The sequence below is a fragment of the Chiloscyllium plagiosum genome, chromosome 22 (assembly GCF_004010195.1).
Source record: "Chiloscyllium plagiosum isolate BGI_BamShark_2017 chromosome 22, ASM401019v2, whole genome shotgun sequence".
NCBI lineage: Eukaryota > Metazoa > Chordata > Chondrichthyes > Orectolobiformes > Hemiscylliidae > Chiloscyllium > Chiloscyllium plagiosum.
Genome location: NC_057731.1, coordinates 33759881 through 33786723, shown reverse-complemented (window position 1 = coordinate 33786723; position 26843 = coordinate 33759881). Strand labels below are relative to the sequence as shown.

At 39.8% G+C, this 26843-nt stretch overlaps 1 protein-coding gene across 4 annotated transcripts in view; it reads left to right on the top strand.

The window, feature by feature from the left end:
• The first annotated feature begins 522 nt into the window (after positions 1 to 522).
• The window catches only part of LOC122561187 (G protein-coupled receptor kinase 5-like), a 231184-nt gene continuing 204863 nt past the window's right edge, over positions 523 to 26843 (top strand). For all 4 annotated transcript variants that reach the window (XM_043712718.1, XM_043712717.1, XM_043712719.1 and 1 more), the window contains exon 1: positions 523 to 829. In XM_043712718.1, coding sequence (XP_043568653.1) covers positions 778 to 829 — 52 coding nt within the window. In that variant the 5' untranslated portion in view covers positions 523 to 777. The remainder of the gene's footprint in view (positions 830 to 26843) is intronic.

The following is a 26843-nucleotide window of genomic DNA, read 5'->3' as shown; positions in this document are numbered from 1 at the left end:
CAGTGCTCCAAAAGCTTGTGATTTCAAATAAATTTGTTGGACTATAACCTTGTGTTGTGTGACTTCTGAAAAAGGTATTAGAACGGGAAACAATTGTGGAATTTGACATCCAGACAGTTGATAAAGTATGGCGCTGGAACAAGTACAGCAGGTCAGGTAGTTTCTGAGGAGCAAGAGATTGTCTATTTGGCATTTTGGGCATAATCCTTCTTCAGAACCTTTATGAACTGACTCTCCAGCATCTACAGTCCTCACTTTCTCCTACATCCAGATAGTTGCAAACCAGCCACCTTTTGGGAGTAAAAGTGGCTGATAAATTGGTCAGTAGACTTGGCACCCTAGTCACTGCAATGCATTGATGAGGGCTGAAGTGGCCCAGGCAATGGGACTACAACTCCCAGAACGCCGGCGGAGGCTGCGGCTGCGCAGTGGCTTGATTTGGGGTGTGGCGAGCGGTGTGGGAGCCCCCTGCAGGCCGGGAGGGTTCGTGGCAGCCTCCGTTTCCCTCCTCCCTCCCCCGCCCCCTGGAGGAGCCCAGAGCATGGGGGGGGAGATCGGCGGCTAGTCGCTGGTAGTCTCTGTGTGTGTGATGTCCCGGTGCCCTGGCTGTCTCCGACACAGCGGGGGAGGGCAAGGCGAAAGGGAAGCGGGAGAAGAGGCAGGCAGCCCGGCTCAGCCAGCAGCTTGAGAAAGCAAAGGCAGCAGGGTTTGACAGCAGCAGCAGCAGCAGCGGGGGAAGAGGAGTTCAGTTCCTGAGCCGCATTTCTCCCCAAGTCAATGGAGCTGGAGAATATAGTCGCCAACACGGTCTTGTTAAAAGCCAGAGAAGGTAATGCATACATATAGATAGAAATGTACTGGGGCTCTCTCTCTCTCTTACATTTGCTGGAGAGGGAAGGTTGGAAAGCAGGGGGAAATGTAAAATCAATTTATTTTCTCAATCAAGAGAGGAAAGGGGGAGAAGAAGCACTTTTTTTCATGACTTGTTGAGGGATTTCCTGGTGAGATGTAAATGTTTTACTGCGGGAGCTCGCAGTTAATGGATTGAGTGCGAACAACAGAAAGGGGCTGGCATTTACAGCAATGGCAGGTTTTAGTGAAAAGACACATCCATGCTGTACGTTTTCACCCCTCACTCCATTTTGACCTTAATTTTTTTTCTCTCTTTTGTGGCGGTGGGTGTTTGGGGGGGGGGGGTGTTAGATGGCGAAGAGGCTGGAGGTGTGCTGTTATTTAAATTGAGATGTTGTGCATTGACATCACGTACTGATTTCTCAGCCTGAGAATCTCTTTTTTCGGGACTGTGCAGTGACACAGTGATTTAGTGCAAAGGAAAAGACCCTGACACATTACACCCAACCAGTGATACTAGATCTGTTTGAAATAACGTATCTCTTTGCGTTGGTGTTTAATATGTGTTTGTGTGTATAGACTGTCCAGCAGACCCAGATTGCATTTCAGACGTGCAGATTATCGATTTACTGGGCAGCCTAAAGGGCGCTAAATGACTGTATATTTTGTTTGCGAGAGGGTACAGCCTCGCTTCACACTTGACATATCTCAGTCGCTGTAAGCTCCGCGTTAACCATCTTATTAAAAGGTTGGTTTGCATGGGTGGGGAGATAGGTTGCGACTGATTTCTAAGAATTTTCCATATTTGCGTTTCTGTTTTGATAAATGCAAAGCCACCCCTATAACAAGCTGCAATACATCTGGGACCGAGAAGAGCTTTTCGTTGCATTAAACTATCTGTACATCACGTTCGCCTCTTCAGTGGCCGTCATGTCAGGACTATCTGAACTACTCTGGGTTCTTGTTTTTTTTAAAAGCGAGGGCTTTGTATTTCATATCCATGTCCTTCAAAAAAAGATTTAAAACACAGTATTGAATCGACTTGGCAATTCCTCAGGAAAATCCACTTCGATATAGCAGTCACTATATCTGGTTGTAATGTGAAGATACATAAGCATGTTTGTGTTTTTTTTGTCAAGAGGGTTACATTGATGCAACCACGGTAGACTGTTAACTGAGGTTCTGTTATTTCCCTTACAATATCATTTGTTCCTGAGGAGCAAATATGAAAGCACAGCATTTTAGCATCGCTGAAGGTGCATTGAATTTCATGCTAATATTGTGCTTTGTTTCGGCTGAGAGATTTTCTTTCCCCTCCGTGAGTATGTTTTGGCCATTTGGAAATACGCAATGCTTTGTGTAAGCAGAATTGACCGGGAAAGATTGGCATGAGCAGAGGCTGAATCGCTGAACAAGAAAAGCCCGTCTGTTACGTTTATAATCACATAACATTTTAGCACATTACAGTTTCTGTATCTGACGTTAGAGGGCACAGGTCTCCGGAAACTCCGCTGGAGAGCTGAGTGTTTTACGCACGTTTCTGTTTTTGCAATGCTAAAGGTGAAAGCATGAAATTTGCATTGCTTTTGGGGATGGTAAGTATGCAAATTAGAGGAACTTGCAGGCGATCATATGATAAGTGGGCAGTAGACAGATTGATATTCAGTTTGAAATCTTCCTGGCCTTGGTGTAATCTGCAGAGGTTTTTTTTTCGATGCAGTGAGCATTAACACTTCAGGGCAATGGTCTACTTGTACCAACGTATCTCTTTATCCAGAAAATATATATGTTTAAATATTGGGTAAGAAAACATAAAACATTTAACAACATTGATTAAATATGGCAGCACGAGACTACTTTTGGGTCTATTTGTGTCCGCTGAATGACATTTCATCATCGGGCTGTTTGCATGGTATTGCGCACTGTCCTATTCCATGTGTGAATCTTGATGTACCACTGGTTGCCACCATGGAAACCCCCCATGTAAAAGAAAACTGCATTTCTATTTTCTAAAAAAAAACTGGCATTGGGCATAATACTTAGAATCACCAGAGGGACGTGGAAACTATTCAATGCTTGTGGCCTGACTTGACCTTCCCAGCACTTTAAGGCCAGTTCTTGGGTGCAATATGAAATATCTTTTAGGGACTAGTATAGAGTAGTCTCTGTCTATTGAGGGTAGGCTGTGGCCTTGTTTCTGGCTCTTTTTTGTTTGTTTCTGATCATGGATTGCAACATACCCACCACGACACCAACTTTGTGTAATGGGATTTTGTTTAAACAAACCCCCTTTTAATTCAAATATGTTCTGATGTGGAGCTTTTGATGTGGACATATTTTCTTCTTTTTAAAATAGAGTCTTTCCTTGTTCATATCATTCATGGAATGTTGCTGAGATATGAGCCTACACAGAAACAGAAAATCAAGTTGCAGTTTTGGTCAGGATTATCTTCATTGGAGTTCGAAGAATGGGGAGGGAGGGGAAAGAATCACCTAGAAACTGATAAAATGCTAACAGGGTAAACACAGGAAGGATTTACCCAATGACCGAGAGTCTGGAACTAGGGATCACAGCCTCGGGATATGGAGTAGAGCATTTAGGACTGAAATGAGAAGAAATATCCAAAAAGTGGTGAGCCTGTGGGACTCTCTGCCACAGAAAGCACTTCAAGCCAGAACATTGAATGTTTGCAAGGAGGAGTTAGATATAGTTCTTGGGGTTAAAGGGATCAAAGGGGGGAAAGCAAGGAACAGGGTACTGAGTTAGATAATCAACCATGGCCATATTAAATGGTAGAGCAGGCTCAATGGCCAACTACTGCTCTTATTTTCTGTGTTTCCTTTGTGACTGTTATGTCATTATCTGCCAAATGATAATTCATTACAGAAAGACTACAATCAATCATTATTCCTGTGATTATCATTTAATACTCCGACTGTATATAAATTGGGAACAAAAGGAAGAAAGCTCTGACAAACCTGTGTAAAACACTGGCTCTGTCCTAACTAGATTATTCTCACCAATTCAGGGCACCACACTTTAGGAAGAATGTGAACACTGAGGATTCAGTAAAATGTTTTTAGAGATATTACCAGGATGAGGAAATTCAATAATGTGGATAAAGTGGAAATTCTGGGGTTGTGTTCCTTCGAACAGGGAAGGTTATGTGATTATTCATTAGAGGTGCTCAAAATTATGAGGGGTCCAGACAGCATAACTAGGGATAAACTGTTCCTCTTGGCAAAACGATCACAAACTTGAGGTCACAGATTTAAAGTGATTGGCAACAGAACCTAAGGTGACATGAAGGGAATAAAATAATGTAGCAAATGGTCATGATCTAGGTTGCATTGTCTCAATGGATGGAGGAGGCACATTCAGCCATGACTTTCAAAGGGAATTGGATAATGTCCTGAAATGGGACAAAATGCAGAGTTACTTTGAAACTACTGAGGGAATAAGACCAGCTAAATTGTTCTTGCAGAGAGCCTGCATGGCTGGAATGGCCTCCTCCTGTGCTTGTAACCATTCTGTTATACGTCATGCATGATCATTTGACATTAATCTCCTTTGGAATTAATGTATTCAGTCTGTTGATTGTGTGCTGTCATCGCTTCAATCATGAAAAAGAGTTGCACTTCTAAAAAGATCTATGAAAAATATAGATTTCTGCCATTTAACAAAACCTGCTAAGCATTACAACCTAGGTCTTTTGTTACTTTTGTAGTTAAACTTTTTTTTGTTTTATAAGTTTGTAAGAATGTGTTTTTGTGAAACAACATTACATATAGCTGTGCACTCATATTTTAGGAGGCCATTGAATATTTAGGTGTACAAGCTGAAAGGTTTTGCATGTTCCATACATAATTTATGAATTACCTGTGCTTCTTGATTGCAATGTTGCTTCAGGAGGAATATACGAGCACTGCAGACTGCATACTAATAGGGGTCTTGAAATAATTTCAGGTATAAATTTAAGGTGTAAATGGGTTATCTGGGCCGACATGACACCAATTGTTAAAGTTCACTTGAGAATGTAACTTGAAAAAATTTCTGTGATTTATTTATGAAAGAAGTGAAACCAACATTTTCATTCTAAGCGATGAGAGACTTAACAAACAATTCAGGTCTTTTTCAATATATAATTTCAGTTACATTACATTGTAAACTTTTGCTATAAATTCTGTGTTTTGTGATCTTATACTTCACAACCACCTGATGAAGGAACAGCACTCTGAAAGCTAGTGCTTCCAAATAAACCTGTTGGACTATAACCTGGTGTTGTGTGATTTCTAACATTGTGGTACTGCTAGGAGATGACTACATACTAATTGCCTGGATGATTGCATTTTCAAATACAGTAATTCAAACTGTGTTTGTATATACTATGTACTATTGGGCTAGAATTAATTTTGTTTATTAAATGTCAGCCTTACATAAACGTTGACGTTAAAATTTCTAATCACCAGCAACAGTGCAGCTGTCAGCTGTAGCAAGGTTGTGGGTTAATGTCTCAGTCCAGGTCAAATGAGTGTGTAATCTTGGCTGATAGTGCAGTATTGAGGGAGTGCTACTATCAGAAATTCTCTTTCAGTTTGAAAAGATCTTATAATATTTTAAAGAGCGATTATGAGTTCATTTTGAAGTCTCATGGGAGCAAAGAACTAAGGAGAAAGAATACAGCAGTTCTTAAGCCTGCCATGCGATTCAATGAAATCAGGCTGATTTGGTTGTAGTCTCATTTCCAGTTGCTTATCTACCATCTCCATCTCCCCATCAACTTTGTCTCAAAATCTAATAACTCAGCCTTGAATAATGATTTGGAGATGCCGGTGTTGGACTGGGGTGTACAAAGTTAAAAGTCACGCAACACCAGGTTATAGTCCAACAGGTTTATTTGGAAGCACTCGCTTTCGAAGCATTGCTCCTTCATCAGGTGGTTGACAACCACCTGATGAAGGACGATACTCTGGTGTTGTGTGATGTTTAGCCTTCGCCATCATCATTTTCTGGGTGAAATTCATGAATCTGAAAAGGGAGAAATGTCTCCTCACTTCTGTCTTAAAAGCAAGACTGTATTCTTAATCTGTGTCCTTTGTTCTGGTCATCCCCACAGGGGGAAGCATTCTCTCAGAATCCACCTTGTCATTTCCCTTAGGATCTAATGTTTCAATAAGATCAACTCTCATTTTTCTAAGCTAAATGGGTCTACCCCCAACCTGTTCAAACTTTTTGAATAAATAAGCCCTTCATTCCAGTAATGAGTCAAGTGAACCTTATCAGAATTGCTTCTGAAGCAGTTATATATTTGTTCAAATGTGGAGGCCAATGCACGGTACTCCAGATCTTTTCTCACCAAATATAGCTGCAGTAAAATCTCTGTTGTTATACTCCATTCCCCTTGCAATACATGACATTTTATTTTCCTTTTCAATCATTTGCTGTATCTGCATACTAACCTTTTATGACACATGTACCAGGTCACCCAAATCCTTTTGTACATTGAATTCTGCAGTCTCTCTCCATTTCGAGTAGTATAATGTGCTGCTTTTGTATTTTTCCTATTTTCTGCAAATCACTCATTCTGCCAGAACTTTTTATAATCACTAAACCTGTGTATATGCATTTGTAGACTCTCTAATTCGCTTCACAATTTACTTTCCTACCTATTTTGGTTTCATTGACAAATTTGGCTGCTTCAGATTTGGTTCACACATTCTAGTCATTGATGCAGATTATAAATAGTTGAGGCCCAAGCATTTACCCCTGTGGCTTTGTACTAGTTGCAGATTGCCAACCCCAAAAAGACCCATTTACTCATCATTCTCTACTTCATGTTAGCTCAATAATCATTTAACAATGCTAATATGTTACTCCTTGTAACGTAACTCGTATTTTGTGTGGTAAGCTTTCGTGTGGCATCCTGTGGAATGTCTTTTGGTCTCCCTTAACCAATACTACCAACAGTAGAATATGTGGTTATTATTTCAAGTCGTTTGGGATCAAGTGATTGACTGCTGCATTTCTCTATATAACGATAGTGGTTATTACTTCACAGGTATTTAATTATCCTGTATGTAAAATGCTTTGGGCAACCTGAGGTTATGCCAAGTACAATGTAAATGCATTAATTGGTGTTCTATCAACATCAGGTAGGAGTTCAAGAATAATATTTTCACTGATATACAATTTAGGTATAATTTTAGGGAAATTAACATGCATGAACATTTCTTTGAAATGGTAATCCTGCCCTGCACTCACCACTTAAAAAAGCCAGCAGGGACTTTAATGTAAGATCTCTCCCAGTGTTATTTGATAACAAGCTCTGGAAAATACTTGAGAGTGACTACTGTGACTTATTTTGCATATGTTGTTTATTTACCTACTGTGATTAAAGACTTGCTAATGAACATTGAAAAATAAACCTTCTGCCATCATGTCATTGAGCTATGTGGCATGTCCTGATGAAAGAGACTGTCCTGCATTACTTTTAGGAGTTATCTGATAATTCCCAAGTGAAATGATGTGGAGGACTCATATGTTGAAGACTTGCTTCCCTGTTTCCAATTTTGTAATTTTAAGTCCTCTCTCATGATGTTCATTTTTAGTAATTTAAGTTGGTAACAATGATCAATATTTGTACCAATGTTTTGGGATCCAAAGGATGCATCAGACATCCTTTTCTTTGCAATATTTTTGCTGGAAAGTTTTGAATATTTGTTTAAAAGAAAATTTGTATCATCTTAACGGTGTCAGAAAGTAGGAAATATTGATGCTTGAGCCGCAACCTTGAACACAGTTGGTTCTGAGTTGCACCAATAACATTCCTGATTGTTATTAGGAATGTTGAACAGATAGCTGTCATTGTATCAATGAGAAAGCATCCGACTAGTTCCTGCAGTTTATTAGAATAATTTGATGTTTAGCCTTCAACTATATTATGCACACCAAGACTGGTTTCAGTTCTAATTTCTGAGCATTTGTGTGTATTGGAATCCTCTAACACAAAATTTGCTTTTTGTTTTAGTTTTAATAGCTGCTAAAGTTTGGCTTCAGAATATTCTAAGACTGAATTTGAACACAGCTTAATTTATTAAAATTCACCACCCAAAGCCTGCATATAGTTTATTCTGGATTGTGGACGTCTGCAAAACCATTGTCAATTATTGTTTATCTGGCAGAATGTGCAAATTAATTTTGGCCCATTTTTTCTGCCCACCACCCCTTTGATTAAATTGCTTTGTATTACTTTCACTTTGTTAATGTATTGGATATTGACAAAATTAACAAGATAGCAGAAAGTCCTTGACCTAAAGGTGGACTGGCCACCTTCTGATTAGAACATCAATAACTAATTTGATTTTGCAATTTGAGACTAGCATAGGTTTTAACCCAGTTTGAATATAACATCCTTTCTAAGCTGCGTTTGGTCAAAACAATGTATTCAAACTTGCAGGTGCTGTAAATCTTTTAGTTTAAAAAGAAGTTTAATTTACTGCTCAGTCATCTTTTAGCTATTCGAATGGTTAGAGGATGAAAGGTCAAGTCTAGTGAACTTTACACTGGGCAGAAGTGTTAAGCCAGCCATTCTTAGAATTGTGCATTTATAAAAAGTAGCTGGTCCAGTTTTTGCATTGGGCATAATGGCTTTAAATAACTGAATATCTTTCTTTGTGCAAAATCTGATCTGAAAGCTGCCATTAGCCACAGTAATTTGCTTTCAGACGTTATAAACTCACTTGGGGGAAATGCCTGTATTTTTTCTGGGCAGCCTTCCCTTCCCCTCTGAACACCACAAAGTGAGCATCAAAGAAGTGCGTAGCTTTCTATTGAGTCTATTGCCCAAATTCAAACATTTAAGCTCACTGTGTGACGTAAAGGGAAAATCTCCCAAAAGTAATATTTATACAACATCCAAGGTTCTTGATCCTGTTGTCATTGGAGCTATTTGCTTTTGAGCTTGTTGCTTTGACCTGTATATTTATGTTTCTTGTACTAAGACTTTGTAATACTATGCTGTCTCATTTTGCTGTTTCTTAAAGAATGTTCTAAAATCCCTTTTAATTGTATCTTAATTTATCATTAATGTGGATTACCAATGATATTTAAATAATCTGAGGCATGTTTTGTCAGGCAACAATTATACTTGTGATAGAGAAGTGCATTTTTATGTGAAAGGTTTACAGGATGAGAGTTACTTAAAATATTATATATTATTTATATGATTCAGTTATGGCCGTGGATAAGTTGGAGTTGAATTGATATACTAGACCAAGGTGTTGATGACTCCTGTTATTTCTGATAGTTTTTCCTGTTCATAGGAGCACTGAGCTGGTATGAATGTTGCGCAAGAATCTGAGTATTGGGATTGAACTTTGCCTTAGAGTGATTTCTGTTTACAGGATTTGATTTTAAGAGGCCAGGTTTTTATAAAGCAACAAATAGGGTTTAATTGGCATGTAGATGCATGAACCTTTATCTTTGTTGTTGATGTATAAAACTTGTCACAGTGGAAATGTATTGGGATTTTTAACCTATCAATGTGCATCATGTGGAAACTTTACAATTTGAACTGAGTATATTTTTTAAAAATCACTTTTTGTACTTGAATTTATTTTTGCTACATTTTGAATCACTTATTTATTACCCTTTCTTTGCTTCTAGCATAGGAGTTCATTATCTATTCATTTTACTTCTATATTTAGAAATTTTCTTCATTTAGAAATGATCCCTTCAAAATCTTGTATTGATTTCCTAATTTAAACAAATTAATATCCCCCACTACTAGTCAGCATAATTAATATAGACAAGAAATAATAGAGATCCATGTGCGATTTATTTTCGAGGTCAGCAGAGGAGACACAAGATAACTTGCTCTCATTGTGCAATCAGTTCTGGGAAAGTTATAGAGTCTCTTATCAGAGGCAGAGTGATAGACAAGTGTGAGGTGATCAAAGAGATTCAGCTTAAATTTGTGAAGAGTAGATTTTGTCTCGAGTTGAATATTTTTGAAGCAGTCATGAGCTATGTCAAAATGAGCACCTAGCCTTCTAACTATGCCGTCACTAACACCACTGATTGCAATCTTTGTGATCGTGCTTGTTCGTATCTCATCTACTGCTGCAACCCCTTATCCATGTACTTGTTACCTCTAGACTTGATTATTTCAATGTATTCCTAGTTAGTTTCTTACACTCTACCCTCTGCAAATACTTCCATTGCCTCCCTTCTCTCTTCCTCTGTAATTTCCTCTTGTCCCACAGCCCCTGAGCTCCTCCAACCCTAGCCCCTTGAGCATCCCGGTTTATAACCGCTCCGAAATAGATGGCTGTCCATTTCAGATGCTGAGGCCTACATTTTGGGGTTCCCTCCCTCAATCCTGTCACCTTATTGTCCTTCATTAAGATACTGAGTCCTAGCTCTTTGACTGACCGACTTTTGATCAGCTCCAAAAGTGTGTGATTTAATGTCAGCTGTTGTTTTAGAGTGCTTCTGAAAAGTGTTTTATTACGTTAAAGGCAGTAGATAAATTTATTGTTTAGGGAAACATCTATAGATGTTGCAGGCAGCATTTGATGAAGAAATTAAGAGGAAAAAAGCACTGGGATTAGAGAGAAAGTTTGGGTTGATAATTGTTTTGAATGTAGGACATAATTTAGAGATAAAAGCAGCATTCTCTGCTTGGCTAACTATGGTAAGTGGTGTGCACCAGGGCTCTGGTTATCCATCATTTCTAGTAATGACTTTGAAGGAATGGGAAGTTTCATTTCCAGATTTACAACTGGCTGAGTGTTGGGGGGAGTAGTAGGTTGTGTAGATGGTAGCGCAAAGTTGTTAGTGAGACAGCACGGAAACAGACCTTTTGATCCAACTCATCCATGACAGCCAGAAATCCTAAACTGATCAGTCTCATTAGCCAGCATTTGGCTCTCTAAAACCTTCCTATTCATGTACCCATCTAGATGCCTTTTAAATGTTTTTAGTTACTTAAAGTGAGTGGGCAAAGGTCTGACAGATTGAATACAATGTTAATAAATGTGAAGTCATCCATTTCGGTTGGAGTAACAGTAAAAAGGATTAATAAATGAATGGTAAAAAGTTGCAGCATGCTGCCATGGATGGGTTCCTGGGTGTCCTCGTGCATGAATCACAAGGGTTGGCCCACAGATACAACAAGTAATTAGGAAGGCAAATGAAATTTTATCCTCATTGCTACAGGGATTGAATTTAAAAGCAGGGAGGTTATGTTGCGGCTGTATAGGGTGCTGGTGTGCAGATTTGGTCTCCTTACTTGAGAAAGGATGTACTGGCACTAGAGGGGGTGCAGAGGAGGTTCACTAGGTTGATTCTGGAGTTGAGGGAGTTGGCTTATGAGGAGAGGCTGAGTAGACTGGGATTATATTCATTGGAATTCAGAAGAATAAGGGGGGATGTTACAGAAACATATAAAATTATGAAGGGAATAGGTAAGATATAAGTAGAGAGGATATTTCCACTGGCAGGTGAAACTAGGATGAGAGGGCATATCCTCAAAATTAGGGGGAGCAGATTTAGGACTGAATAGAGAAGGAACTTTTTCACCCAGAGGGTTGTAAATCTGTGGAATTCCCTTTCCAGGAAAGTACTTGGTGCTACTTCAGTAAACGTTTTTCAAGCTAAGAATTTTTGTTTTGAACAATAAAGGAATTAAGAGATAAGATGAGAGCACAGGTAGGTGGAGCGGAGTCCATGAAAAGATCAGCCATGATCTTATTGAATAGTGGAGCAGGCTGGAGGGGCCAGATGGCCTCCCACTCTTAGTTCTTTTGTTCTTAAAAGTTGTAATTGCACCACCCTCTACTACTACTTTTGCCAGCTCATTCTGTACACGCGCCATCCTCTGCGTGAAAAAGTTGTCCCTTAGGTCCCTTTTAAATTTTTCCCCTATCCCTTTAAACCTATCCTCTCTAGTTTTGGGCTTCCCTATCCTGGGGAAAAGACCTTAGCTGTACACTCTATCCAAGTCTCTCATGATTTTATAAACCTCCAAAATGTCACCCCTCAGCCTCCAACGCTCCAGGAAAATTAGCCCCAGCCTATTCAGCCTCTCCCTGTAGCTCAAGTCTTCCAATTCCAGCAACATTCTTGTAAATCTTTTCTGAACCTTTTCATAAGACCATAAGACATAGGAGCGGAAGTAAGGCCATTCAGCCCATCGAGCTGAAAATGTGTTGCTGGAAAAGCGCAGCAGGTCAGGCAGCATCCAAGGAGCAGGAAATTCTAAGTTTCAGGCAAAAGCCCTTCATCAGGAATAGAGGCAGGAAGCCTCCAGGGTGGAGAGATAAATGGAGGGGGAGCTGCTGGGGAGAAGGTAGCAAAGCGTACAATAGGTGAATGGGGGTGGGGGATGGAGGTGATAGGTCAGAGGGGAGGGTGGAGTGGATAGGTGGGAAGGGAGATTGGCAGGTAGGACCGGTCATGGGGACAGTGCTAAGCTGGAAGGTTGGAACTGCGGTAAGGTGGGGGGGAGGGGAAATGAGGAAACTAGTGAAGTCCACATTGATGCCCTGGGGTTGAAGTGTTCCGAGGTGGAAAATGAGGCATTCTTCCTTCAGGTGTCGGGTGGTGAGGTAGCGGCAGTGGAGGAGGCCCAGGACCTGCATGTCCTCGGCAGAGTGGGAGGGGGAGTTGAAATGTTGGGCCACGGGCGGTGGGGTTGATTTGTGCGGGTGTCCCGGAGATGTTCCCTGAAGCGCTCTGCGAGGAGGTGTCCAATCTCCCTAATGTAAAGGAGACCACATCGGGAGCAACGGATACAATAAATGACATTGGTGGATGTGCAGGTGAAACTTTGAATGTGGAAGACTCCTTTAGGGCCTTGGATGGTGGTGAGGGAGGAGGTGTGGGCACAGGCTTTGCAATTCCTGCAGTGGCAGGGGAGGGTGCCAGGACTGGAGGGTGGTTTGGGGGGCGTGGACCTGACCAGGTAATCATGGAGGGAACGGTCTTTGCGGAAAGGGGTGGGGAGGGAAATATATCTCTGGTGGTGGGGTCCGTTTGGAGGTGGCAGAAATTATCCTGTCTGCCTGTGACTCCCACTTTCAAGCAACCATGCACCTGCACCCCTTTGACCCTATGTTTGGCAAAACTCCCCAGGACCCTACTATTAAGTCTGAAACGTTGATTCTCCTGCTCCTCTGATGCTTTCTGACCTGCTGTGCTTTTCCAGTACAACACTCTTGACCCCTACCATTAAGTATATAAGTCCTTCCCAGCTTTGCCTTATCACAATGCAACACCTCACACTTATCTATATTAAACTCCATTTGCCACTTCTTGGCCCATTTGCCCGTCCAATCAAAGGTCCTGTTGTAATCTAAGGTAACTTTCATTACTGTCCACTGTCCTCCAATTTTGATGTCATCTGCACACTTGTAAATTATACCTCCTAGATTCACATCCAAATCATTTATAAAAATGACAAAAAGCAGTGGACCCAGCAGCGATGCTTGCGGCACATGACTGGTCACAGACCTCCAGTCCAAAAAAATTCCCCCGATATCACCCTCTGTCTCTTAGCTTTAAGACAATTTTGTATCCAATTGGCTAGCACCCCCTGGGTTCAATGTGATCTATCCTGCTAACCACTCTACTATGTGGAACCTTGTCAACACTTTGTTGAAGTTCATACAAACCACATTAACAGCTCTGACTTCATCAATTTTCCTTGTCAACTTTTCAAAAAATTCAGTTAGTGAGACACAAATTCCTATGTGCAAAGCCATTTTGACTCTTCACTAATTAGTCCTTGCCTTTCCAAATGCATGTAAATCCTGTCCCTCAGAATCCTCTCCAATTTACCCGTTGCTGATGTCATGCTCACCAGACTATAGTTCCCTGACTTTTCCTTACCACCTTTCTTAAATAGTGGCACCATATCAGCCACCCTCCAGTCTTCTGACACCTCACATGGAGCTATCAATAATACAAATATCTCAGCATGTGGCCCAGCAATCTCTACCCTAGCCTCCCAAAAAGTTCTGAAATATACCTGAACAGAACTTGGGGATATCCACCTTTGAGACGTCCAGCACTATCTCTTCTGTATTATAGACACATAAGATATTTATGTCCCAAGATTTCTAGTTTCCAATTCCTTCTTCACAATAAATACTGATGCATAGTACTCGTTTAGTATCTCACCCATCTGTTGTGTTTCACCTATGTTCAGCCTTTCTGATCTTAAGGGGCACTTTTCTCTCCCTAGTTACTCTTTTGACCTTAATGTATTTGTAGAATCTCTTTGGATTCTCCTTAACCCTATTTGCCAAAGATAACTCATGTTCCCTTTTTGTCCTCCTGATTTCCCTGTTAGTATGCTTCTACTGACTTTATACTCTAAGGATTCACTCAATCCCAGCTGTCTCTACCCGACATATGCTGCCTCCTTTTTCTTGACCAGAGCCTCAATTTCTCTAATCATCCAGCCTTCCCTACAACTACCAGCCTTGCCCTTCAGACTAATAGGAACATTCTATCTCTGCACTCTCATCTCATTTTTAAAGGCCTCCCACTTTCCAACTATTTCTTTACCTACAAATAGCCTTTTCCAATCGACTTTTGAAAGTTCTTGCCAAATACTGTCAAAATTGGCCTACTTCAATTTAAACTATAACTTTTTTCAATCAGGTCCATCTTTTTCCGTAACTATTTAAAAACTAATAGAATTATAATCACTGGCCCCAAAGTGCTCCCCCATTGTCACCTCAGTCATCTGCTCTGCCTTATTTCCCAAGAGTAGGTCAAGTTTTGCTCCTTTTCTAGTAGGTACATCCACGTACTGAATCAGAAAGTTTTCTTGTACACACTTAACAAATACCTCTCATCCAAGCCCTTAACACTAAGGCAGTCCCTGTCTATGTATGGAAAGTTAAAATCCCCGAGCATTACAACTATTATTCTTACAGATATCTGAAGAATCCTTACATGTTTAATTCTCAATTTCCTGCTGACTATTGAGGGACCTATAGTACAATTCCAGTAAGGTAATCATCCCTTTCCTATTTCTTAGTTCCGCCCATATAACATCACTGGATGATCTCCCAGGAATATCCTCCCTGAGTAAAACTGTAGAGTAATCCTTAACCAAAAATGCCACTTGCCTCCCTTTCTATCCTTCTTATAGCATCTGCACCCCAGACTGTTAAGCTGCCAGCCATGCCCTTCACTGAGCCACATTTTTATAATCGCTATGATATTCCAGTCCATGTTGCCAAAATGCCCTTAGTTTATCTGTCTTACCTGTCATTGAGATAAATACAGTTTAATTTTATCAATCTTACCTTGCTCTTTGGTGAGAGACCAAAAAGAATGCAGATGTTGGAATCCAAAGTAGACAAAACAGGACGTTGGAAGATCCCAGCAAGCAAGGCAGCTCATGAGGTGGAGAAGTCAATGTTTTGGGATCGAGCCTTCATCGGAACTGGGCTTCCAGTCTCAATGAAGGGTCTCATCCTGAAACATTGATTTCTTCACCTGATGCTATCTGGCTTGTTGTGTTCTTCCAGCATCCTGTCTGTCTACTTACCTAGTTTTTTTGCCTTGACTATTAACTTGCTGGCTTCTCTATCAGCCTTGGACTTATCTCTTTTCTGACTATCTCTTTGGCTCCCTTCCCCCCTGCACTAGTTTAAAACCTCCCTTGTAGCACTAGCAAATCTCCCTGGCAGGATATTGGTCCCTTTCCAAATCAAGTGCAACCCATTCTTCTTGGACAGCTCAACTCTACACCAGAAGAGATCTCAGTGATCCATAGGTGTGAGTCCCTGCTCCCTGCAGCAGCTCTTCAGCCATGCATTCATCTGGCCTATCCTCCTATTTCTACTCTCGCTAGCATATGGCACTGGGAATAAGTCACCAAGTGACAAAGACTGAATGAAAATGCAAAACCATGATGGCTTGAATTAAACCCAGCATCATACATGTAATACAGACAAATAGTATTTTCTAGACATATGGAATGAAAGGGTTTTGGAGTGGAGTTGAGACCACAACCAGAGAAGACATGATCTTATTAAATGGTGGTATGAGCATGAAGGGCTGAATGGCCTACTTATGCTCCCATGAGTACTTTTGTTGTGTAATATGTTAATGAGGTGTACTGAACAATTAGTTTCTCAAGATTAATTACTTGTAAATGCAATTAATTGATTATAGAATAAGTGATGTGATTGGCCTTAGTGTTGACAGGTAAGATTAACAAGACTGTCTTGTTCTTGATCACTTACCAACCAAGCTGGAAGTGAATGGTTAAATATGTCAAATAACAACAGTATTTGTCTCCATAGTGATAGTCCTCTAAAGGAATAGCTTGTTGATGCTCACTGAGAGGACCTGAACCTGATGGTTGATCACTTGAGAAACCTCCATTTACAAAACTATATCCCAAAATATATCATCCTTTGAATAGATGTGAAAAGATTGAATGCAATGAAATGCTGTTTTGTATGTATTTAATCTTCCCTAGATTTCTTTAAAATTTTGCTTGTGATACAGTCACTAGGAAAACTATATTCAAGATATTTAAATTTTTAATATGTAATGAAAAGTAAAATGAGGCTGTCCAGTATTTCAGAATATTTAGTCAAACATTCAGTGCCTATATGGCTAACTCTTAACTGGTTATTTACAGCCCATAAGTAAAAAGTACAGCCCATGCCTATCTATGCTCTGGAAAATTTGACATGGGAAGTGTGCGATTAAATTGTTGCAGCCTGTTGAAGTAGTGATGGACCTTCTATCTATTGCATTCCAGACATACTTCTGGGCTCACGGTTTAGTAAATTGTTCCAAAATGTTGCCAATGTTATGCCCCAACCTCAGAATGTGAACAAGTCATCAACACTCAACCTACTATCAGTGTTCAAGATAGCAGCGCAAAATGTGATCAGTGTAAAATAGATAAATGTATTCAGACAGATGTTTCCAATAGAAAACACACTGAAATCTGTAATATATTCCAATAATGAGAAAGGAATTATGGATGAACTTTTGTCTTACTTGATTGTATAGGATCTTGAGCTTTGACACCAGGCGTTCTTGCAATGTAAAAATAAATCTTCAGCTGAGCGTTGCGCTGCCATCAAAGTCATTAGACTGGTATTTTTAATCACAGTCATTGAAACAGTTTTTAATAATGAGTGTTTTGAAGGATACTGAAAAGATAAAGTCCCAAGGGAAAATGAAATGAAGAGATACTGCTCCTCTCAAAATCCCTATGTCTGCCCAAGCTTTTCAATCGGTTCACACTCAGCCTGTCCAGCTGAAATCTAGTTTTATGACAAATATATCTCTCATTTATTTCGCCCATAATTAATTGCTATTGTGGATTTTAAGACTTACTTTTGTTTGGTAAACTGATTCATGAGAAAACATCTGTTAACCAAAGATGAAAGCAATCTCAAGTGTTGCATAATTTGAACAGAAGTCTTTAGTTGTAGGCCTCTGAATGAGAGTGGTTTCATTTTAAAGACATTGGATTTTGTTGTTAACGTGGCAAGAATATTTAATCAGTCTTAACAAAAGAAAAGCTCTGTTAAAGTCACTAAACAATTTTGTCCAAATGCATCATCCATTAGATTCAGAGAATGTTGAATCTATCTCTTTCCACATACATACATGGCATTCTCATGAATGTAAGACTGCATTTCATAAAACTGTATTTATCATGCCTCAGCCAAGAAAGATCTTTTAATCTCACTGTGTCGAGGCTGGTTAGCACCTCATTAATTTTCTTTGAAAATTAGTTTACATCTTGATGCTTTATGCCGTATTTGAGACTTCTGAAAAACTAATTATGAAAGAAGTTGCTTTTCGTTGGAACAAAAATCCGCATAATTTAGGGAATTGGATTGTAGACTGTATTCTTTATCTTATTTGCTCGCTGGCTGAAAGCCGAATAAACAAAAGCTGAGCCCATCCCACCCGTGCAGTAGCAATCCTGGCAGTCAAGAGGGTTTTCGCTTGCTGTATTTGGGGAGTGACTGCAGCAACTTTTTTCTGAATGTAGTTCATTGAATAAATACAGGGTTGCATTCATATGGTGCTTTTCACATCTTCAGAATGTCCCAATGGACCTGCAACCAGTTTAAAATGTAACCTCCAGAAACCATAGCAGCCAGTTTGCACACAGTACGTTTCCTATAAGCAGCAACCAGATAATTACAAGGTAATCTGTGATTGTGATGTTGATTTGAGGGATCAGTATTGATATGGGCATTAGGAAAACTCCTCTGCTCTTCAAATAGTGACGTGATCTATTTGTCTTGTTGAGACAGCAGATTAGGCCTGATGTAATATAAATCCAAAAGATGACACATCTGACAGTGCAAAACTGTTGTTACTACTCTGGAGTTTAGTATTAACTTTTGTGCTCATGTCTTTGGAGTGGGTCTTGAACCCACAACCTCCTGACTCAGTGAGACACTTGATTAGCATTTCTAACAGCACCACTTGTTTGCTTCATTGCTCAGTGATCCAAGTTGATCAGCTTCAGTACTCAGCCTCATCTCATGAATTTGCATTGCATTGTTTTGCCCATTTTTGTATTAGAAATTTGATTATTTTTAAATGTTAGTATTGGTTTTGTCCTTTTCTCAGGCAAATTGAGTTGTTGGCATCCTGTCAGATTGTTGTTAACCTGAGGCTTTTTGTTTTAAATTAATGTGTGGTGTGGATTTATTTGCTCAATGGTTGAGTTCCTCTGTTAACTCTACAAATATACATGATAATTAATGGCATTACCATCATTGAATTCCTCACCATCAATATCTCAGGGTCACTATTGACCAGAGACCTGGACCAGCCAACTAAATACAAAGGCTACAAGAGTAGGTGGGAGGCTGGGAATTTAGCATTGAGTAACTCACTTCCTGATTACCTAAAGTTTTTCCACCATCAACAGGGCATAAGTCAGAAGTGTCCAATGATTCTGTCCAATTAGATTAGATTAGATTCCTTACAGTGTGGAAACAGGTCATTCGGCCCAACAAGTCCACACCGACCCTCCGAAGAACAACCCACCCAGACCCATTCCCCTACATCTACCCCTGACTAATGCACCTAACACTACGGGCAATTTAGCATGGCCAATTCACCTGCACATCTTTGGACTGTGGGAGGAAACTGGAGTACCCGGAGGAAACCCACGTAGACATGGGGAGACTGCAAGCTCCACACAGACAGTTACCCGAGGCTGGAATCGAGCCTGGGACCCTGGTGCTGTGAGGCAGCAGTGCTAACCACTGAGCCACTATTACTTCCATCATGGCAGCTCCCCTAACTCTGGGGAGATTCACCTCCACTAATGGTGTACCATGGATGTTGTATTATCTATAGTGCAACAATCACCAAGGCTTTTTCAGCAGTGCTTCACGAATGTTGCCCTCTATCACCTGTGAGGGGAACAGGTAGATAGGGACATCAACATCCCAAGATCCCTCAAAGTTGAATATCACTGTCGTGAGGAAATATTTCACTTATTTTTTGACTGTCACTGCATCAAATTTCTGAAACCCACTCCCTAATAGCATGATTGGAAATGCCTTCACTACATAGGCTGTAGTGGTTCAGGAAAGCAGCTCACTATCATTGGCTCAAGGACAAATAAGGATAGGTAATAAATGACCAGCAAAGACCTTTATCCTATTAAAACACTGTTATAACTCTGCGCATTACACTAGAAGATATGTTACAATAGCAGGAAACTTGAGGCAGATGTCTGATTTAGTGGATAAGCATTCAGCTCAGTGCTAGATAATTTTTGGATAATGAGCAGATTGCTGTCCTGCGAGTGGGATGAACCTAAAAGTTCCTGCTACAGTGAGGCTGCATTGCCAGTGAGATTTGCATTTAGAGTCTGACCTTGTTTTTTTTCTCTAAGTTTAACTCAACTGAATTTGCTGTTTGTTAATGTACAACTGACTGCACAATACTTGCTTTCGTAGACAACTGGAGAATTTGGAAATGCTAGGAACCAAATTTTCTCATCAGACAGTTCCTGTCCTGCAACTGGGATGCATGCCATTTCTGAAGTATAACAATGAATAAAATATTAGCAAATGATCCACAACATTGTGCTGAAAAGACCAGACCCTGCCAAGCATACCATCCTTTTTTTTCCCCAAAGTTGGCAGTGCTTGAACATGAGAATTCTGAATACATGGCACCATAACTTTGAATACATACCAGTTAATTCTGCCATGGATTGCACACTTCTGCTCAGATTTACAGCTCAGGTAGAAAAACACAGCTCATGCAATCATAAGGTTAAAAACATAGTGAAATCCTAGTACCAGCTCTTAAGAGCAGGAGTAGACCATTCAGCCCCTCAAGCCTGTTCCACCATTCATTGAGATCATGGCTCGTCTATGGCCCAACTCCATATGCCTACCTTTGGCCCATAGGCTTAAAATTAACAACTGATCTTGCATTCATTACCTTTTGTGGAAGAGATTCCAAATGTTATACACCTTTTGTGTGCAGAAGTGTTTCCAGTCATCTCTCCTGAGCAGTCTCGCCCTAATTCTCAGAATCTCTCCCCTAGTTCTACAATCCCCACCCTGTGGAAATAGTTTACCTTTATCGGCCTGGTCTTTTGGTGTTAATGTCTTGAAGACTTTGATTGGATCACCCCTTAGTGCTTAAATTCAAGAGAAAACTGACCTGATTTGTATGATCTCTCCTCATAACTTAACCCTGATGTTATGGTTCATTTCAGTGCTGGAAAGTGATGGTAAGCTATGCAGATTACTTGTCTTTAAGCAATAAATAAGTACTTTAGTCATTTCATTGTGACCTATCTGAGAACTTTTAAAGGAGGTACCACATCAATTGAGAACTACTTGAAAATAAATAAAGTGATAAAAGGAATCTCAAATGCATAATTATATCATTTGTATAATAAGTTTAATTGTCATCTTGGTTGTCTTAACAATTTAGAAAGTTTCAGCAGTTTTACAGATTGGGACAGATTTTGTTGTGTGATGTTTAAGACTTAACACTTGTTCATGGAATTGTAACAGGGTTTTGCATGGTAACTTGCTGTCAACCAAGCATATTTAGGGGTGTCCAGGATTTGTGTGCAAGTGTGTGTGTATCCCTAACTAATCATTTTGAAGATGCAGTTTCTGAACTAGGAGGTAAGGATTCATTAAGAAATAAAATACAGAAAGCAAAATCTGGTCAATCATGATTGCATCTTTGTAAACCTTTTTATGATCATCTAAAAAAATGTCCTGCTCACAACACCTTCTTCCTGAAGTGACACATTTTATTTTCAGGTATATTGTTTTGTCACTTTGTTTCGGCAATGATGGCTTGTCATATTGCCAATCACTTAGATAAGTATATGTATCTTTCCATTACATCTTCAAAGGAGGTGATGCTGGTCTCACCTCAGACCTGCTAAATGTTGATCTATCACACAAATCTCCCTAAACCTTTCGTCAGCTTCCCACTTCAAGTTATTTAAATACTTGATGTGCTTTTCTATTCTTTTTATAAAATGATCCCTGAAGAATCCCTATCATTTGTCTTATCATGGCTTTTCTATATTCATGAAGGATTTCTTAGAGTTGATGTTGGAAATTTGGAATGTTGCCTTGAGAGTTTTTGCCAACTTGATGTTAAGGAAGGATTTTTGAACCTGAAAAAGGACGGGAAATTCATGATGGTTTACAGGCTTCACATTTGAACATATGCACCACTCCCCACCCCCTTCCATTTCCACTTCCGGTCACTCTCACTTCAATCTACCCCAAGCTTCTCTTTCTTTCACTGACTGGCATTCTGATCACTTTCTATATCAAACCTCACCACTCCCTGATCCCCTCTTCCCCCCCTCCCCAACTCTTTCTCAATCTAACTCTTAAACGTGAAGGGTGTTGGAGTGTGTGCAACAGAATTGGACAGTCAGGAATGTTTTCAGGGAGGTTGTTTACTAATCGTTCATACAAGGTGGTGTTGCTGCCTCGGTCATTATTTGTTGCTCATTCTTAATTTCTCTTGAAAGGGTGATCATGAGTTTGAATCTCTGCTGGCATTGCTGTGTAGGTGCACCCTCAGTGTTGATAGGGAAGGAGTTCCAGGATTTGATCCAAAGGCAGTGAAGGAAAGGTGATATACTTCCAATTCAGGATGATGCGTGGCTTATAATAGAACTTGATGGTGTTCCCATGTCTGCTGCCCACCTTCCTCTAGATGGTAGAGGTTACAATTTATAAAATGCTGTCAAAAAGCCTAAACGGTTTGCTGCAATTCATCTTGAAAGTGGTAATACTTCTGCCATTGTGTATCAGCGGTGAAAGGAGTACATTTGCTCAGTTGGAGTGCAAGTCAAGTGGTCTGTTTTGACTTGGTGGTATGGAGATTCGTGAATGGTGCTGGAACTGCACTGATCAGGAGAGGGGTGAGTATTCCAACACAATCCTGATTCATACTTTGTCAATGATGACAGGCTTTGGCAATCAGGTGAATGACATGCCTCGGAATTCTTTGCTTCTGACCTGCTCTTTTAGCCATGGTATTTAAATGCCTGTTTTAGTTCAATTTCTGGTCAGTGGTGACATCCAGGATGTTGATTGTGGGATATTCAGGGATGGTAATGCCATTGAATGTCAAGGGCAGTGGTCAGATTTGGTCTCTACCTAGCATTTGTGTGATGTAAATTTTATTTGCCACTTATCAGCCAATGGTGGATATTGTTCAGATCTTGCTACATGCGGACATGGACTAAGGAGTATTGAATGTGCTGAGTGTCGTACAATCATCAGTGAACATCCCTAACTTTGACCTTGGAGGAAGATGAAGCAACTAAAGATGGTTGCGACTTGGTCACAACACTGAGGAACTTGTGCAGTGATGCCCAGAGAATGAGATGACTGACCTCCAACAATCTCGACCATTTTTCTTTGTGCTAAGTATAACTCCAACCAGTGGAGAATTTTCACTTGATTATCATTGAATCCATTTTTGCCAGGGCTCCTTGATACCAAATGTTTGCTTTGTAAAAAGTCTTTGTGGCAGCAATGGAAACTATTCATGGCTTACAACCTATTTCAGAACTGTTGGAAAACTCAGTGATGTCATTGCTACTGTTCAATAAATGCACCTGGCACTTCGACCCTAAGCAATGGTCTTGTTATTATTGCTGTCTGAAGTCTAGGTAGATCATGCAGTATTACATGATAAAACATGCACGCTCACACAAAGTTAAATTTTGCTATTTCATCCCAAGATATACTGCAAAGTCACTTAGGTGCAAACATTCAACAGGTTTATTTGAAAGCACTAGCTTTCAGAGCGCTGCTCCATCCACCCGATGAAGGAGCAGCACTCAGAAAGCTAGTGCTTCTAAATAAACCTGTTAGACTATAGACTAGTGTTGTGATTTTTAACTTTGTACACCCCAGTCCAACACCAGCATCTCCAAATCATAGATGCTAACAGTAAGCAAATTTCCCTCTGGATCAAAAAAGATAAAAAGCTCCATGACAGAAGTAGACTTTGAGATGCTGAAAATATGTTTGAGAAACATTTTATCACTGGACTATATAATTGTTTTAAAAGTTAGTATACTTCTACAAAAATAACTTTAATCTAGCAAACTGTTTTGTCTTTCAAGATTTCTGAATTATTAGAATTGTAATTAAATTGTACGCTTTTATATTCAAACAAACATTGTTGACCCATCAGCTCATACTATTGCAGTCATACTCTATGATGATCTTCCTTACCTTTGCATCACAAATGCAATTAAGGGTGCCAATTGAAGACTGAGATGAGGAAGAATTCTTCTCAAAGAATTGAGTCTTTGCCTGCACAGGTTTCTGTAGCAATGAATTCTGGAATTCTTCAGTATATTTAAGGTTGAAATAAATCCTAGATGAGTTGAAGAATCCAGGATTATGGGGAAAAAGCAGGAAAGTGTATGTCAGGAGAGTTGGAACATCTGCTTCATTCTCACAATCACATTTTCCTTTCTGTTTCATTCCTTTATATTTACATGATATAGCGTTGAACTAGCTATTGTAACTTAATCTTCCTGGTTCAGACTGTTTACGGTTCAGTGGGAGCACTGGTGGGTGCACTGATATATATTTGCTTGCCTTATTAATGTATGTCGCAATACCTTGTGGAGGGTTTTGTGCTGTCTCAGATTTGTGCATATTCCAGGAAAAAAAGCACACAGAGTCTCTGGACAAGTGTAAGTATAATAATGGTTAATGTTATTATTTTTCCGTACTCCTTTAAAATGTGGCCAATTACTCAATCGGGACTGAACATAATTTATATCTAATCAATTAAAAAATACATAGTTTCAGGAAAGACAAATACGCTTTCAAGATCCTCATATTGAGCTACAATACATTGGGGCAGCACTCAGCAATTTCTTCACTAGCTTTTATTCTACAAAGTTTAAAGTATTCAGTTTATTTCCAACTTACAGTTCAATTTTGTATCCTCTCCATGCTGTCATTGAATAAGGTTTTGTGTTATCTTTGTTCAACGCATGCACTCTAGCAAACATTCTGTGAATTTTCCAATTAAATCCTTGTCTTTAAACTGGTTCTCTTGTTACAATACAGGTCAAATACTGCAATACATATGACAAAGACAAGAACCAACATTTGAAAATCAGACATAATTCTAAGAGGATTGATCGATTATCATTGCACAGTTCTATATTTTGAAACCTGTTTTTCCATATAATTTCCTTCCAAGTTCCACCCTTTTCCTCCACTGACTTCAAAACAGCACCTTTATTGTCAAATCAAGGGAGAGCGTGCAAAAAAAAAGGAAGGGATAGGTACATCAGCTGCCTGCACGCTTAGTTTAAGTACAGGTGCAGCAGCCCAAAGAATAGCTGGTTCAATGCTAAATCATGTGAAAGACATCAAAGGAATGAGACAGAAAGAAAATCTTGATTGTGAGAATGAAGCAGATGTTCTAACACTCCTCGCATTCACTTTCCTGCCTTTTCCCCATAATCCTTGATTCCTCTACTGATCTAGAATTTATTTCAACCTTGATTTGGAGGAGGTGGTGTTGGACTGGGGTGGACAAAGTTAAAAATCAGAGTCTAGATTAGAGTGGTGCTGGAAATGCACAGCAGGTTAGGCAGCATCCAAGGAACAGGAAAATCGACGTTTCGGGCAAAAGCCCTTCATCAGGAATGTAAATTTTCCTGCTCCTCGAATGCTGCCTGACCTGCTGTGCTTTTCCAGCACCACTCTGATCTAAACTCTGGTTTCCAGCATTTGCAGTCCTTGTCTTTACCAAAGTTTAAAAATCTCTCAACACTAGGTTATAGTCCAACAGGTTTATTTGGAGGCACTAGCTTTCGAAGTGCCGCTGCTTCATCAGGTGGTTGTGAAGCAGGATTATAAGAGACAAACTTTTGCTATAAATTCTATGATGTCATATAGCTGAAATGATATATTGAACAAAATTTGATTAGGTCTTTCATTTTTTAGAATGGCTTTGCTAGTTTTGATTCTTTAATATGTAAATCCCAGAATTTCTTTTAAATTGCATTCTCAAGAGACCTTAAGGTTTTATAACAAAAGGTGCTATCTCAGCTCAGACAATGCATTAAAGGTGTGAGGTTAAAGTGTGCCTGTGTCCCAATCTTGAGTCAGTCTGGTTCTATTTCTAAAGTGGAATTTACATGATATTACATGGATTGACTGTCTGCAGGTTATCTTACAAGACATCTTACAAGAATCCACAAAAACGTGGTCTGCTGTAACCTTTTAAATTTACTTGTTGAAGTCACTAGCCAGAGCAAACTGGTTTATTTTAGATGTTAGCAGTACCAAGCCAGTACTCCTCACCCATTTCCCAACTGCAGTGATGCTGTTTAGAATATAGTTTTGCAGCAGTACATTCTCCAAATTAATGTCAGTGCCTATTCAAAGTGTGCAGCATCATTAAGGAACACCATTTTCTTATTCAACTCTAAATCAAGATTGAAAGCCTTGCAGATTACTTATTTCTCAAATGGCCAATTTTGGCAGATCCATTACTATTTGGGCCAAGTGATAGCCAAACATAGATTGCAATTGCAACAGAGACTCTTCCATTCTTTAGATCTCAGGATCTTAACATCTGTTATTTTCAATGTATCATGATGAGGTCTCTCTCTCTCTCTCTCTCTCTCTCTCTCACATTTCTAAAAGGACGATTGCAATTCATCTGGAAGGGTACATGAATAGGAAGGGTTAGAGGGACACGGGCCAAATGCTGGCAAATGGGACTTGATTAATTTAGGATATCTAGTTGGCATGGACCAGTTGGACTGAAAACCTCTGACTCTCTGTGACAACGTACAATAAGGTACAACTAGATGTTAGAACCTGTTGAAATGCATATTGGTAAACTTTATACAAGGCTCACTTGATGTGAGAGTGGCAATGTGAAAATTCGATAGCACTTCCATAAATAATATGGATGTTAAAGCCAGGGTCAACGTAAATCTTAGGGACAAAAACAGAAATTCAGAGGGAGAAACTCAGCAGACCTGACAGTATCTGTGGAGAAAACGCAGAACTAATCTTTTGAGTCCCTGCTTCAGAACTGATAATAGCTAGGAAAAAGTGGTATTTATGGTGAAGATGGGGTGGTGGGGTGGGTGGAAGGCATGAGCAGATAGGTTAAGATGGAGCCTACAGTAAGAGTGAAGGACATTTAGGGAGTTAAAAGGATGGATGATGGTGTGCTCAGGAGAAAGGAAAGCTGATAATGGGGACCATAAGTGTGTGAAAATAGGTGGCTGTGCTGCAAGTAGCCCATGTCATGACAGTTGGGGTGCATTGTGGGAGTGGGTAATGGACGTGGAAGGTGGTGTTCAGGTTCTAAAATTATCAAACTCCGTATTGAGTCCTGAAGGCTTTAGAGTCACCACGCAAATAATGACATTCTTCTAGCTTATGCGGAGCTTCACTGGAGCCTG